Source organism: Ambystoma mexicanum, chromosome 2p (assembly GCF_040938575.1).
Source record: "Ambystoma mexicanum isolate Mex_15411 chromosome 2p, UKY_AmexF1_1, whole genome shotgun sequence".
Classification (NCBI taxonomy): Eukaryota; Metazoa; Chordata; class Amphibia; order Caudata; family Ambystomatidae; genus Ambystoma; species Ambystoma mexicanum.
In genome coordinates this window covers 1,415,166,504-1,415,180,526 of record NC_090923.1, presented here as the reverse complement: position 1 = coordinate 1,415,180,526, position 14,023 = coordinate 1,415,166,504, and the positions used below count along the sequence as shown (strand labels likewise).

The window sequence follows — 14,023 nt, the reverse complement described above, 5'->3', positions numbered from 1 at the left end:
GGGAGGTTATAGGCAGAGGGAGAGGAGGGGGGGGGGTGGGCGGGCAGGGAGGCGGGGAGGGAGAGGAAGACCAGGAAGTGGGAGGGGGGAGCAGGAGCAGGCCAAACACCGCGCTAGGAGCGCGAGGAACAATTCAACTTTTCTTTTTTTTTAAAAAACAAAAACAAAACACTCACGGAGGCCCAGGCAGGGCTTCTCAGGCCTGCTGTTCCCCTCAGGCCACCGGCGACCGCTCTCCACGCTCAGCTGGAGAAAAGAAGCGAGCGTGGGGAACGGCCTTCGAGTAGGCCAGAGGGGAGGCAGGCACACAGCCAATCAGAGGGGGGGGGGGGCGGGCAGGGAGGCGGGGAGGGAGAGGAAGACCAGGAAGTGGGAGGGGGGAGCAGGAGCAGGCCAAACACCGCGCTAGGAGCGCGAGGAACAATTCAACTTTTCTTTTTTTTAAAAAACAAAAACAAAACACTCACGGAGGCCCAGGCAGGGCTTCTCAGGCCTGCTGTTCCCCTCAGGCCACCGGCGACCGCTCTCCACGCTCAGCTGGAGAAAAGAAGCGAGCGTGGGGAACGGCCGTCGAGTAGGCCAGAGGGGCGGCAGGCACACAGCCAATCAGAGGGGGGGGCGGGCAGGGAGGCGGGGAGGGAGAGGAAGACCAGGAAGTGGGAGGGGGGAGCAGGAGCAGGCCAAACACCGCGCTAGGAGCGCGAGGAACAATTCAACTTTTCTTTTTTTTTTAAAAAAACAAAAACAAAACACTCACGGAGGCCCAGGCAGGGCTTCTCAGGCCTGCTGTTCCCCTCAGGCCACCGGCGACCGCTCTCCACGCTCAGCTGGAGAAAAGAAGCGAGCGTGGGGAACGGCCGTCGAGTAGGCCAGAGGGGAGGCAGGCACACAGCCAATCAGAGGGGGGGGCGGGCAGGGAGGCGGGGAGGGAGAGGAAGACCAGGAAGTGGGAGGGGGGAGCAGGAGCAGGCCAAACACCGCGCTAGGAGCGCGAGGAACAATTCAACTTTTCTTTTTTTAAAAAAACAAAAACAAAACACTCACGGAGGCCCAGGCAGGGCTTTTCAGGCCTGCTGTTCCCCTCAGGCCACCGGCGACCGCTCTCCACGCTCAGCTGGAGAAAAGAAGCGAGCGTGGGGAACGGCCGTCGAGTAGGCCAGAGGGTCAATTACAAAAATTGCCTAACAGGGACTTGTTTGAATATAAATTCAAACCTAAGTGGTCACCTCCTGGCAATTTCGTTATTTTGGAAAATTGCCTCCTCTATGTTTAATGCTCACTCCTTTTGGATTGGCAGTTCATCGGAACCTGCCCATTCAGGAGGAGTCTCACAGTTCAGCTTAAAAAGAGGTTAGGGAAATAAAAGGCAATGTTTGTTAATGTCTTTGGATTGGATGTACAAATAAAGGCTAATTTTAAATTGCATGTTAATTGCAGAGAAAGGATGCAGCTGCTAACAATACAAGTCTGGGACTCTCTCCATGGATTGTTGATTGTCTTCTTGTGTGGGTGTCGAAAAGGCCAGGGAATATAGATGTCCCTCCCGACTTCATGTATTCTTTTACATAACCACCAGTAAAACTGATCCTAATGCCTCCCAGCATGCATGTCCATGGCATCTGGCAATACAACAAATCCCTACTGATTCCACCAAATTATTTATAGTTTCAAAAATTAATTGGAATCTGTAGGAATTCATGCCACTCTGCCTAGATCAAAATAAGATACAAGCAGAGACACCAGTGTATTTCTTACACACAGGAAATCTGATCAGTATGGCCTGCAACAGAGCTCTTTTTTGAAGTCAACATAAATGATTCAAAGAAGAACTGTTATATTTACATTTTGGTGTAAACAGGTTCCCTCCGTGTAATTTTCAACAATTGCACAACAGAATGCAAAATGGGAGTGTTATATAGTGGGATACTTCCTTTAGGCAACCCTTTTGCACTCTAGTAGTAAAAGGAGCCCCCTTTTGTCTCATGTTAAATTTTGACAGGTGGACACGCCCCATGTTTCCGGTCTTAGACCAGCTCCCTTTTGATGTGCTTTGATATAAAGTTAATATAAATTTGATATAAAGAAGATATCAAAAATGTTTGATATCGATTATATATCAAATGTATATTTTTATAGGAAGTGTTTTCTAATTTATATTAGTTTTGATGTAAGTGAATATACATTTTATATAAAATCTATATAAAGATGGGAGTAGTGCTCGACTAAGTGAGCTCTGAAGACGGGGACTGTGAATCTAGGGTTTTGCAGAGTGACACATTCTGATGTCACAGAGGAATTCCACTCCGGTGTGATAGGAAGTGGATATACATTTTATATGAAATTGATAAGCCCCCCAAAGTTTTGATAGCAGTTGTATTGAACCGCAATCATTTTTATATAAACTTTATAGGTACCGGAAAATGATATCAAACTATTTTGATATCTTTTTGATATAACAATGTATATACAAATAAAACAATATTTTTTTATATATACATTTATCTAAACATCAATATAAAAAACCTTATTTTTGGATATCAAAATGTATATAAAAAATATCTAACATCTTATTTTTCATATAGAAATATATATAAAAATGTATAGTTTTGTATAAACAATATTCATTTAACTTTTTTATATAAACTTCCCCGAACATTTTGATATCAAAATTGTTTTATATCAGTTTAGATATAAAAATGTACATCAATCCTATTTGAACTGGCTTTGATGCAGAGTGTAAATAATGAAAAACAGTTTACTTTATAAGTGAAGTGTGCTTCCCAGAGCCCACACAAAGGTCAAACTATTGTTTCTAAGGGGTTTACAACATCTCATGCGTGGCATGCATGTGTCCCTCTGTGGCACGCAAAGAACTGTGAATCAACACTGTAGGGGTTTTATATCTACAACAAGGCCTGGGGAATCCTAGGAATGTGCTGACACACAGAGCAGCATTCTATCCACATAAGCAGAAAGCACAGATGGGCTTTATATTTAGCTTGCCGGAAAACAGGGTGTTTGTGCCAGCTGTATAAACAAACCACCTGTGTAAATACACATTAACAATGTTTACCAACTAAAACCAATGGTAGTTAGCAATTCTATTTCTAACTTATGACTGAAGGCTGGCATAGGAAGCAGCTGCAGGCTGAACTTAATTTTAGATGTTGTTATAAGGACACAAGAAGCTAACCATTTAAAAGCTACGGTGACTCTCGCTAAGTCTTGCAGAGTATGAAGGAAATAGAATGCTGTGCTTCTGTTGTTAAGAAAAATGACATTGGTCACAGGAAACATCTGCAGTGGGGAGGTTATTTTTAGATGTTGCTATAATGCATAGGAAACGGTATGCATGAAATAGAATGCTGTGTTTTGTTAGGGAACCCATTTCTGCAAACTAAACAGAAATACATAAATCTGTGCATTATCGATAATGAAACAACATTGAGATTTCACCCCTTTAAAAGGACCTTTTTGGATCCAACATGGGGGACTGTCGACCAAGTGTCGGAGCGCCAGCCTGATGCACCCCTGTGGATACCGGCTAATTGACCTGGGGCACTTGCTTGGAACTCTGCAGGGTACTGTGCTTGTCGGATGGATTTTATCGTGGGTCTGTGGACATTGGGGAACCCCTGCAGAGCCTTTTGATGGAAGCTGGGCCTGCTGTTTATTCAGAGTTTTATTTCAACAACAGCAAAAAGGTGAGTGTGGGGTTATTTCAATACTTGAATGTATTGTTTGTATATTTTGTTAACCTTTCTGACTCTGCCATGAGACATGCCCTTTCTGAGACAGTCTGTGCATGTTTAACTAAACAGCTGTGTGCTTTTAATGATGTGTTTGAAAATGTATAGTTTAATTAGAATGCTCTGTGGTTATGCATGTCGGTTAGGATAGCGCATGGATGTCGGTAGCACCAAATTCTATTTCTGTGTGTGTGTTGTTTTTGAGGTTTTGACTACAAACTTTGGAAGAAGTTCAAAATGTGTAAAGGGTTTTGTAAGTGTTTAGTGTTTATAGCACAGCAACACAATCTGACACTCACACAATCAATCAGACACTCACACAATCCATCAGACACTCACACAATCAATCACTCATATAATCAATCAGACACTCACACAATCAATCAGACAATCATACAATCAATCAGACACTCACACAATCAATCAGACACTTCAATATTAAAACTTGGACCCAGTCACCCATGTAGCCGTTTCAAACATTAAATTAAACATTTAATAAACCCTGACTGCACTTTTGGGGCACTTGTCTTTTTGTGATGCAGCATATTTGCACGCAGACAATGCAGTGTTTTAGCTTCATATAGCCGATAAAGATGATGAAATATTTTAAATGCATGCGATGTGATGCTTGTATTTGAGTTTTGACAAAGATCAGACATGTAACGCAAATGGTATAGCCGAGATTGGTTTTGTACAAACTGTCGGCATGACAGAGTTTTTAAGGGTTGCAGGTGTCTGGATGCTACATCTTATTTGATATGTTTGGGGGTCTGTTATGTATTGATCGTCTTTGGCAGTGCATGTTTTAGATTGTGGTAGAATCGTTTAGTACTTCCAAGTAAGGCGCTACATTTGAATTTATTCTGCGCGCAAATGTGGCACAAAACAAAATGTGTTTAATCTCTGTCTGCAAGGGAAGTGCAGAGTGTTGTGCCCCATCCTTACATGTGAAAACTGCAAGCCCTGCTTTAAAACACAATTGTGGCCAGGACTTTTAAATTGCAGTTCCAACTTTTGCAATGTTTTGCACAATTTTGACAATGCGAAGGTCCAATTTTGGTAGATCAGGCACTGTGGCACTCCCAGTTTTGCCAAAGATGACACCTTTGATGAAGTGGTGCAGCAGAAATTATTTTATATAAAGTGATTGAAATGTCTATTTCTTAGGGGCCCTTTACTTGGTTGTTACATTGGCTTTAATATGTTGACGCTGACATTGCAACACAATGTGCGGTGCTACAGTTGTAATATTGTTGGTGAATATTGTAAGGCGCTGATGCTCATTGTGTAAAAAATGCTTTATACTGAATCTATATTTCTTTTTGTATTTTTTAGTGACATCGTGTACACCAACAGATGGTTGGCATAGCCAGCAGAGTCTCTGGATGTGGATTGTGCCAACCAACAAATGACAGTCGTTGGATTTATGATGAATGAGTCATCTAACGCAACATGTCCCATCTGTTTCTGGGATCAGCAAGACCTAAAGGATGATGGGGGTCCGCCCCCAGTTTAAGAACGACCTATGGAGCCACTTTAACATGGGTGAATGGATGGGGCAGTTTTTTTTCTATTTCCCAATGGAGCTCGGTGATCGGTGTCGCTGGGATGTCTCGGTTTATGGATGCAGACCCAAGGAACCGCCACAGATTTTCTCTGTTGTCAGAGGGGGTTACACATTTGGGACAGTGCAGCAGCCAGAGCTCAATCAAGGAAAGCTATAGATAGTGGTATTGAACACCAACCGGCATTGCTGGGGTGTGTCGGATGCCACAACAGTTTTTAAGTGTGAAGCATAGTCCTGTAGGTTTCAACCCCCTCACTATTTCACAGCGCTCCTGCCGTCTCCATTTTAAATCTTCTAGGTCACACAGGTGATGTACCCGTCCTAGCTGAGTGAGAGCTGGTTTGAATCTACATGTTTATTCTTCGTTGCATTAACAATGTTGCTCTCTGCATTGACCTGATTATGCACAAACTCTTTTCCTTTCTGTGTTAAATATGTCCTTTTATATAAATAAAATATTTTGTTCAAAATCACAAAATGGGCTGACTCTTTATTATGTGTTCCTTTTTATTATATATAATAACACCCATCGCTGGTTGATTTTTAAAAAGTTATAACATTCAGAGGTGCATCGCTAGGGTGTGGTGGGGACCAGCAATCCGATACCCCCTAAAGAAACAGTTTCTATGTTTTCAATTGTAAGTTAAGACGCAGAGTAAAACTCTGTTGCTGTTCCAGATGCTTGCTTTTTTATTTTCACAGATGATGCTACAAGCTCATGCCAACCATTTGTCTTAATATATTTCCAACAACTTCATGCCTGGGCATGGTCGACCCAAGAAGAGCTGAGCATAAAGATGCAAACTAGGAGTTATAAACAAAACATATTTATTAACATTTAAAACAACCATTTTTATTCAGATTTTCTTCACAATCGTTTGGGTTGTCAGATGTTGTACAAAATGTGTGGTACCAGCAGCCAACACATGGCATGTTCCTTCTGCACTTCTGGTAATTTTAAGGCCTCATTCATCTCGCTAGGCTGCAAACTAAGTTGAGAACTCTAAACTTTTACAAGTATGTACAGGTAAAATTGGGTGCATTTTGTGCAGACTGCTGCTGAGAGATAATTGTGCATGCATACACATCCTCCTATACATTTTTCACGGCATTGTGACACATTTGGGACAGGCGGCGTGGGGTAAATGAAATAACACATAGTAATTATAAATTTACAGCGTATATGTATAACTCATAGGATATCTGAGCTAAGGGTGTTGGGCCTGTCCACAATGAGAGGCAGGGTTTTTTATTCTAAAACTCTCCAGCCATAGAAAGCAAACACGATAAAATATATCACAACCTTTAAATCTCAGCTGCAAAACCTTGAGCTGGTCGAATAAGTACAGGTAGGAATGGTAATGGTGGCACACTTTTCTAAACCTAGGGGGAGTGTTGTGCAAAAAACAAAATGAACACTAACCTATAGTGTTAAAGTATACAACTCTTTTAGCACTGACTATAAGGCGACAGGTCGACCGATGCCATGTGCCATGGTAAAGCATATGTTTTATTTACTAAACATAGTGATGATTTGTACAGCACCCATTGCCAAAATTAGTTACAGCGTGTGCATGCTTGTGGGTATCATTCTGTTGCTGAAAGGAATGGCACACCCTATAGCAGCTATTTTAGAATTTTTCACAGAGTTTATTTATGCTTTATTTTCAATATTGTGTTCATAAAAATCGCTCCGAAATTCAGGGTGGGCACTGTCTGTCAATATACATATGCAGGGGTGTGCATTTACCAAAACAGCTACTTCTCTTAACACCCTCTGGTAGCAGCCCCACAGAATTATCACATTTTAAGCCTGATGATGCTGCCGCACAGCCACAGCTTTTATCTACTCATTTAATCGCTTTACAACGGTATCATACAAAACCAAATGTGTCAGGTGTCTAAAAATAAATTTTGAACTACATCCTACACTGTGACTAGAGATTTACAGAGTAAGGGTTACAATTAATTCTGTGGGCAGTGGTTCTGTGAATAAGACAAGTTGGGGCTTTGCACTGAATTAACACTAAGCATAGCTCAGACATCTCACTCGTTTGGAATGTGAAACATGCCAGAGTAATTTGCAACCAGTCACACAGGTAGACCAAGGACTTCTCATGCTTCTATTTCCTGCATACTCAGCAAGAATTGGTTTTTAGTTGGTAAACATTGTTCATGTGTATTTCCATGGGTGGTTTGTTTATACAGCTGGCACAAAAACCCTGTATTCTGGTGAGCTAAATATAAAGCCCATCTGTGCTTTCTGCTTATGTGGATAGAATGCCACTCTGTGTGTCAGCTATATCCTAGGATTCCCCAGGCCTTGTCGTAGATATAAAACACCTCCAATGTTGATTCACAGCTCTTTGGTGTGTCGCAGAGGAACACATGTATGCCACGCATGAGATGCTGTAAACCCCTTAGAAACAATAGTTTCACATTTGTACAGGCTCTGGGAAGCACACTTTACTTATTAAACTGCTTTTCATTATTTACACTCTGTATCAAAGCCAGTTCATATCAGATTGGTATACATTTTTATATCAAAATTGATATAAAAAATGTTTGATATAAAAATGTTTGGGAAGTTTATATAAAAAATGTAAAGGAAAATTGTATATTAAAAATATTAATGTGTAAATGTCTATATGAAAAAATGATTTTTAATATTACTTTTATATTTATTTCTATATGCAAATATTATTTTTTTAATATTATTTTTATATACATTTTTGTATCCAAAAAGATGACATGTTATATTGATATTGATTTTTATATACATTTTATTTCACTTTGTTAATATACATTTTATATTATATATAAAATATATCAAAGTTGCTTGATATCATTTTCCCATTTCTATAACGTTTATATACAAATTATTGGGTTTCAATCAAATTGCTGTCAAAAACGTTGGGAAGCTTATCAATTTGATATATAATGTGTATCCGCTTCCTATCACCGCAGGGCGGAACCCCTCTGTGACGTCAGGAGCGCGTCACTCTGCAAAACCCTAGATTCACAGTCCCCATCTTCAGAGCTCACTTCGCTCTCGGTACTCGATCTAGCAAAATCGTTGAGCGTTGCTCCCATCGTTATATAGATTTTATATAAAATGTATACTCACTTATATCAAAACTAATATAAATTAGAAAACAATTCCTATAAAAATATACATTTGATATAAAATCGATATCAAACATTGTTGATATAATTTCTACATCACATTTTATTAAATTTGTATCAAAGCACATCAAAAGGAGGCGGGAGTAAACCTAGAAACGGGGGCGTGTCCACCTGTCAACATTTAATAAGAGACAAAAGGGGGCTCCTTCTGCTAATGACTCTGCAGTGTAAATTGTGTAAAACCTGCCTGTCATTTATGTACGACAGGCAGTGTGTTTGCATTGGATTCCAATCAAATCTGCCTGCTTTTTGTTAGTGTAAAAGCAGGCGAATCCATAGGAATCAATAGCATTCACTCCAGCATGAAGATGTCATGCTGGCGTAAATTCAGGCAAATTTGTGTGGTGGATAGGAAGGGGGAGGCAGAATTGTAAGGTATAATCCACACCTGCTCTCCACAATAAAAAATAATGAAAATTCAATGAGTAAAAGTCTTAACACATGACTTTTACATTACAAAGGAGCTCAAATGTAATTAACTGAGTGCGTTTGTATCTCCACCAGTTATTCTGTTCCGGGTCATTTAGCACTGGGAGGAAAATGACGGCCATAGTCAGTTTACATATATAAAAAAAAGGAACAATTACCATGAATGTAGTTCCCAACAAATTGAAATGTATCTCGTCACATGAAAAAGAATTGTTATTATTACATAACTCAGTGCTACGTATTTCATTGACCACAGGCAAGTGAAAGGTAGAGTCAGCTGAGTTGGGATTCAAACCTGCGATCTGCATGTCGCAGAGATATCCCTGCAGAGTTTGCTGAACCCACTGATAGTGAAAACAGACCTCAGACTTTAAACACATTACATTACTTGGTATTGATATTGTGTACATTGCTGTAGTCTCCCATTATGATAAGTCACTTATAACGCGCCTGTACACAAGTGTTTCTAGGCGCGACAAGACAAGGAAGGGAGGACAGAAGAAGGACAAAACAATGATCTTACTAGGCCTTGTGTCATTTAGATCGTGCATGTGTGGGCGGGAAGAAGGGGAGAAGTGCCAGAGGAGAGGAGAGTGCAAAGTAACTTGTAAGTGCAGCCAGGAAGTGGCTGATAAGTGCAGAGGGTCAGGGGACTGTAGGGTTGCAGAGACAGTCCCTTCAGTGGTTGGGAGGCTTGGAGGCACTACAAAGGCAACCAGGCATTCAGGATCCTGGTCCCGCAAGTTCAGTGGGTGGCCAGGTAACCAGTATGCACAGCAAACAGGGGAATCAGCAAGGGAGAGGGAGAGGGAGAGGGAAAGCGGAAGCGAAAAGGAAGGTCTTGAGTTCCTTCCGGAACCTTAGGTGGTGCTGCGCAAGTTTGAGAGAGGCAGGGAGACTGTTCCAAAGGGAGGCCCCAGCCGAGGACAGAGATCTACCCCCCACTCTCTGCATGGAGAAGCGTTTGACCCTCAGAAAGTTGGAGGTGGAGGAGCAGAGGGCTCGACAAGGAAGACGCTTAGGAAGCTGAAGTTGGATGTAGTGTGGTCTCCGGCCCCAGAAAGCCTTGTGGACAATGCAGAGGGTCTCAAACTTGATCCTCGAAGTCACAGGGAGCCAGTGGAGAGATTTCAGGGCTGGAGAGATACAATCCTGGGGCTTGAGGCCAAGGACATAACTTGCAATCCAATTCTGGATTAGTTGTAAAGGACAAAGAGTAGAGGTAGGTCGATTTAGAAAGAGGCTCTTGCAGTAATCCAGCCTAGAGAGTACCAGAGCTCTGGAGACAGTGAGCTTCTGGGGGAAAGTGGGAAAAGGAAGAATACCTCTGAGGAGGTGCAGCTGATAGTGTGACTTCTTAGAGACGTCAGAGATATGAGGGGAGAAGGAGACGGTGGATTTGAAGATGTGCCAAAGGTTCTTAGCCTCATTAGAAGGAGCACGTAGAAGGCCCAGGGTGGGCGGCCAGAGTGAGAGAGGGAAGGAAGGAGCAGGTGTCCCAATGAGGAGGATCTCATTCTTACTGGCATTAAGGCAGAGATTGTTGGAGGTACACCATTCCTGAATTGCTGACAGATAGTCAGGTATGAGAGAAGGAGCAGTAGAGGCTGAGGGGAGCCTGAAGGAGAGCGGGGTGTCATCAGCATAACACTGAAAGTTAGAGTAGAAGATAGAGATGCAGTGGGCCAGAGGTGCCAGGTAGTGATTAAATAGCCAGAGAGAGAGCTTAGACCCCTGAGGAACACCACAAGTCGAGAGAGAAATAGAAGAGAGGAAAGAGCCAAGTTGGACCTGGGAGACTCAATCAGTGAGAAAGGAGGTCAACCAGGCAATGGCCTGACTAGAGATACCCAGGTTATCTCCGAGACAATTGAGCAGGATGGCGCAGTTGACCGTGTCGAAAGCAGAGGATAGATCAAGGAGAATGAGGACGGAAGGAAGGTTAGAGTCAAGATTGGAGAGCAAGCCTTCACGGGGTGCACGAGAGCATTTTCCATGCTTTCTGGCTGCTATGAAGCCAAACTAGTGGTCATGGAGATAACTAACAGATTCTGTATGAAGATTAAGCTGGGAGATGGCAAGCTTTTTCTAGCAGTTTGCCCAGGAAAGGGGTGATGGAGATCGGGCGATAGTTTGCCAGAGAGGAAGGATTGGTACAAGGCTTCTTAAGAAGGGGGTGCACAAGATAGTGCTTAAGGGGAGAGAGGGTAGTTGCAGTGGCAAAAGAGTGATTGCAGAAATTGGCCAAAGCTGGAGAAGGGTGTCAATGTGGTCCTTAATGGTTCTGGAGAAGAAAGGGAGCAACTGCTTTGATGAGACTTTCATATATCGGACTTATCTAGAAACATTATCGGGACTGAACAGGGGGAAGGAAGAAAAAGGAAGAGAAGAAGTGGCCGGAGAGGGTTCTGAAATGGTAAAGGGAGAGGAAGAGGAGGTAGAGGAAGAAAGAATGGACAGGATGTCCTGTGTTTTAGTGGTGAAATGAGATGCCAAGGCCGTGCAAAGGGCCTGAAAGGGAATAGTTGACTTAGAAACTGCAGCTGGATGGCCAGCTCCTTGCAGATTTTCAAAAGTTCGTCCGAGTTGTTAGAGGCCACCAAGACGCAGGCTTGGATGTAGGCTTTCTTCCTAGAGAGGACAGAAAGTCTGTATTGCCTTTGGAGCAGGCGGCAGGCCAGTTTGCCAGAGCATGTGCTTAATGCCCTCTACTTCCTCTCTGCCACCCTTTACTTGCACTTAAGGTTGGCGAGGTCACAATCTTACCAAGAGTTGCACTTGGATCTGGGCTTTGAACGGATTCTCATGACAGGGGCAAGGACATCAAGAGTGTTAGAGATAGAGAGATAAAAGTTGGAGAGGGCTGTGCCAGAGTGTGAGTCAGCCAAAGGTGTAGGAGGAGGAGAGAAAGTAGCGGCGAAAGCCTCCACTGACATACGTTTCGTGGGCCCGATGATTGAGAAGATGGGTAGCAGTGCTAGGGACGGTTTAGTCTGAGGGGCAGAGAGCAACAGGTGAGAGGAGAAAAGAAAGGGGTCAGTCCAGGAGAGAGGAGTGGTGAGAGGGTTAGATTGGGGAGGTCTGAGGTGATCAGAACATCCAGGGTGGGCCGTGCAGAGTTAGTCGAGCCAGAGGGTAGAATAGTGAGAGAGAGAGAGAGAGAGAGAGAGAGAGAGAGAGAGAGAGAGAGAGCCGCAGAGGTCACGAAAGAGCCCCATGGAGGGGCTAGTAGCATCCAAGCGGATCTTAATGTCTCCGAGGAGGAGAAGTTGAGAGGTAGAGGCAAGGAGGGAGGAGGAGAGGTCAGCCCACTCAGAGAGGAAGAGGGCACCCTGGCCACGCGGCCTGTAGATGGTGGCCACAGTGAGAGAGAGGCCAGAAGAAATAGAGAGCCTGTTGTAGACCAGTAGCCAGTAGGCCAACATAGGAATGACAGAAGCCGGGATCCATTCCAGGAAGATCAGGGATACTCCCTTGCCAGGATGGTTGTTTCTGGGTTTGAAGTGGATCTTTTAGCCATCAGGGAGGAGAGTGCCAAAACTTGTGATAGAGCTGGCCGTGAAACAAAGTCTTGGTGAGACCGAGTAAATCCAAATCAAGCTCTTCCGCAGAGCGAGAGTTAAGAGTAGCGATGTGGAACTGATTGCCACCTTTGAAAGAATTTGGTTGAGGGGTACAAGCAAGAGAAACACCCTGCGGAAGTATAAGAGGGGCCCAAGAATGGGCAGAGGAGGAAGGAAAATGTGGAAGGGTAGTCAGAGAGGAAGAAGAGAGTGCCGGAGAGGTGGCGGAAGGAGGAGAAGACAGAGCAGCAAGAGAAACAGTGGAGGGTGCCAAAGAGGTGGCGAATGGAAGGAGGCAGCAGAGGAGCCAGAGAGGGGTAGATAGGAGTTACAGGAGAAGAAAGGAAGTTGATAAGATGCAGGAAGCGTCTATCGAAAAGGAGGAGATTGGCACGCACAAACACTCCCCCAGAAGGACAACCAATTACCATTGCATTGTGATTTTCCAAACAAAAGAAACATCACTTTTGGCAGGCAGCTTTGGCAGCAGGTAAAGCACTGTTTAGATGCCAGTTGCATTATTTAGCATGCTGCATCGATGTTCCCCACTCCCAGATCTATATTCTTCAATCTCCCTGCATTCGATCTTCGCTTATCATAAACCTAATTATTTAAAGCAGCTCAACAAACGTTATACATACACTTCCTTGGTCCTTGTACAAATCGGAACAGTGGATAATAACTGAATCCCCCATATGTAAGCACATTGTACCATAAGGCCCTGTAACACCCCATCATTTTATCAGTCGGATTAATGTTTTATAAGGTGCTCTTAACATCCCTGATGTTATGTCCACTCTATGTAAAGCATATACATTTCTGAATATGTGTACTCCATGATAGGGCAAACACCCTGCCAGCAGTGTAAGGCACAAGCAGACTAGAAAAAGACTAGTGAGGTAGCTGCAGGGCATTGCCCTCCCTGTAATTCCCACTCTGGTGCCAAATGGGACAGATACCCACCCCAATTCGGTAGGGGCACTTCTCCGGCTGAAATTTTTCCTTCTTGCAGATGGTTGGCCGGAGTATGAATTCAAGAGTGACGGTCTTCCCTTCAGACATCACCTGCAGGGGACAGGAATGAAGTGTTCAGACACAATCAGTCTGGAATGAGAATACAAAGTGTTTGCCGCCACAGACTTGCTTCAAGGAACACAATACTGCTACACAGTTGTTACTAATGTATACAACTTTTCAAAGTACGATAGTCAATGCACATCCAAATCTCTCAGTTCCTGGTTTGTACTGAAGTAATAGGTGGTGCAGAGGCTATCGTTGACTGTCGGATACTTATGGTTGTGCAGGTGTGTCACAATATTAATAACTTGTTTTGAGGTAGTCCTTGCTACCACAGATTTTATGATTTAGTATTGCTGTAAAAGGTGTTACTAGTACCCATATTAAATGTACATCATGTATTCTCCCCAACCCCATGCAAGACTGTATCAGACCTGTTACCAGAGATTTCTAGAGCAGATATATTAATCCACTGAGTGATATCACTATGATGTCCATCCAAGAGTGCATTA

General features: G+C 43.2%; 1 protein-coding gene across 1 annotated transcript in view; it reads right to left on the bottom strand.

Annotated features, from left to right (window-relative positions):
- LOC138566063 (retinoic acid receptor responder protein 2-like) overlaps positions 1–14,023 on the bottom strand; it is a 94,674-nt gene that overhangs the window by 33,859 nt on the left and 46,792 nt on the right. Inside the window, exon 2 of the mRNA XM_069643097.1 lies at positions 13,458–13,559. Coding sequence (XP_069499198.1) covers positions 13,458–13,559 — 102 coding nt within the window. The remainder of the gene's footprint in view (positions 1–13,457; positions 13,560–14,023) is intronic.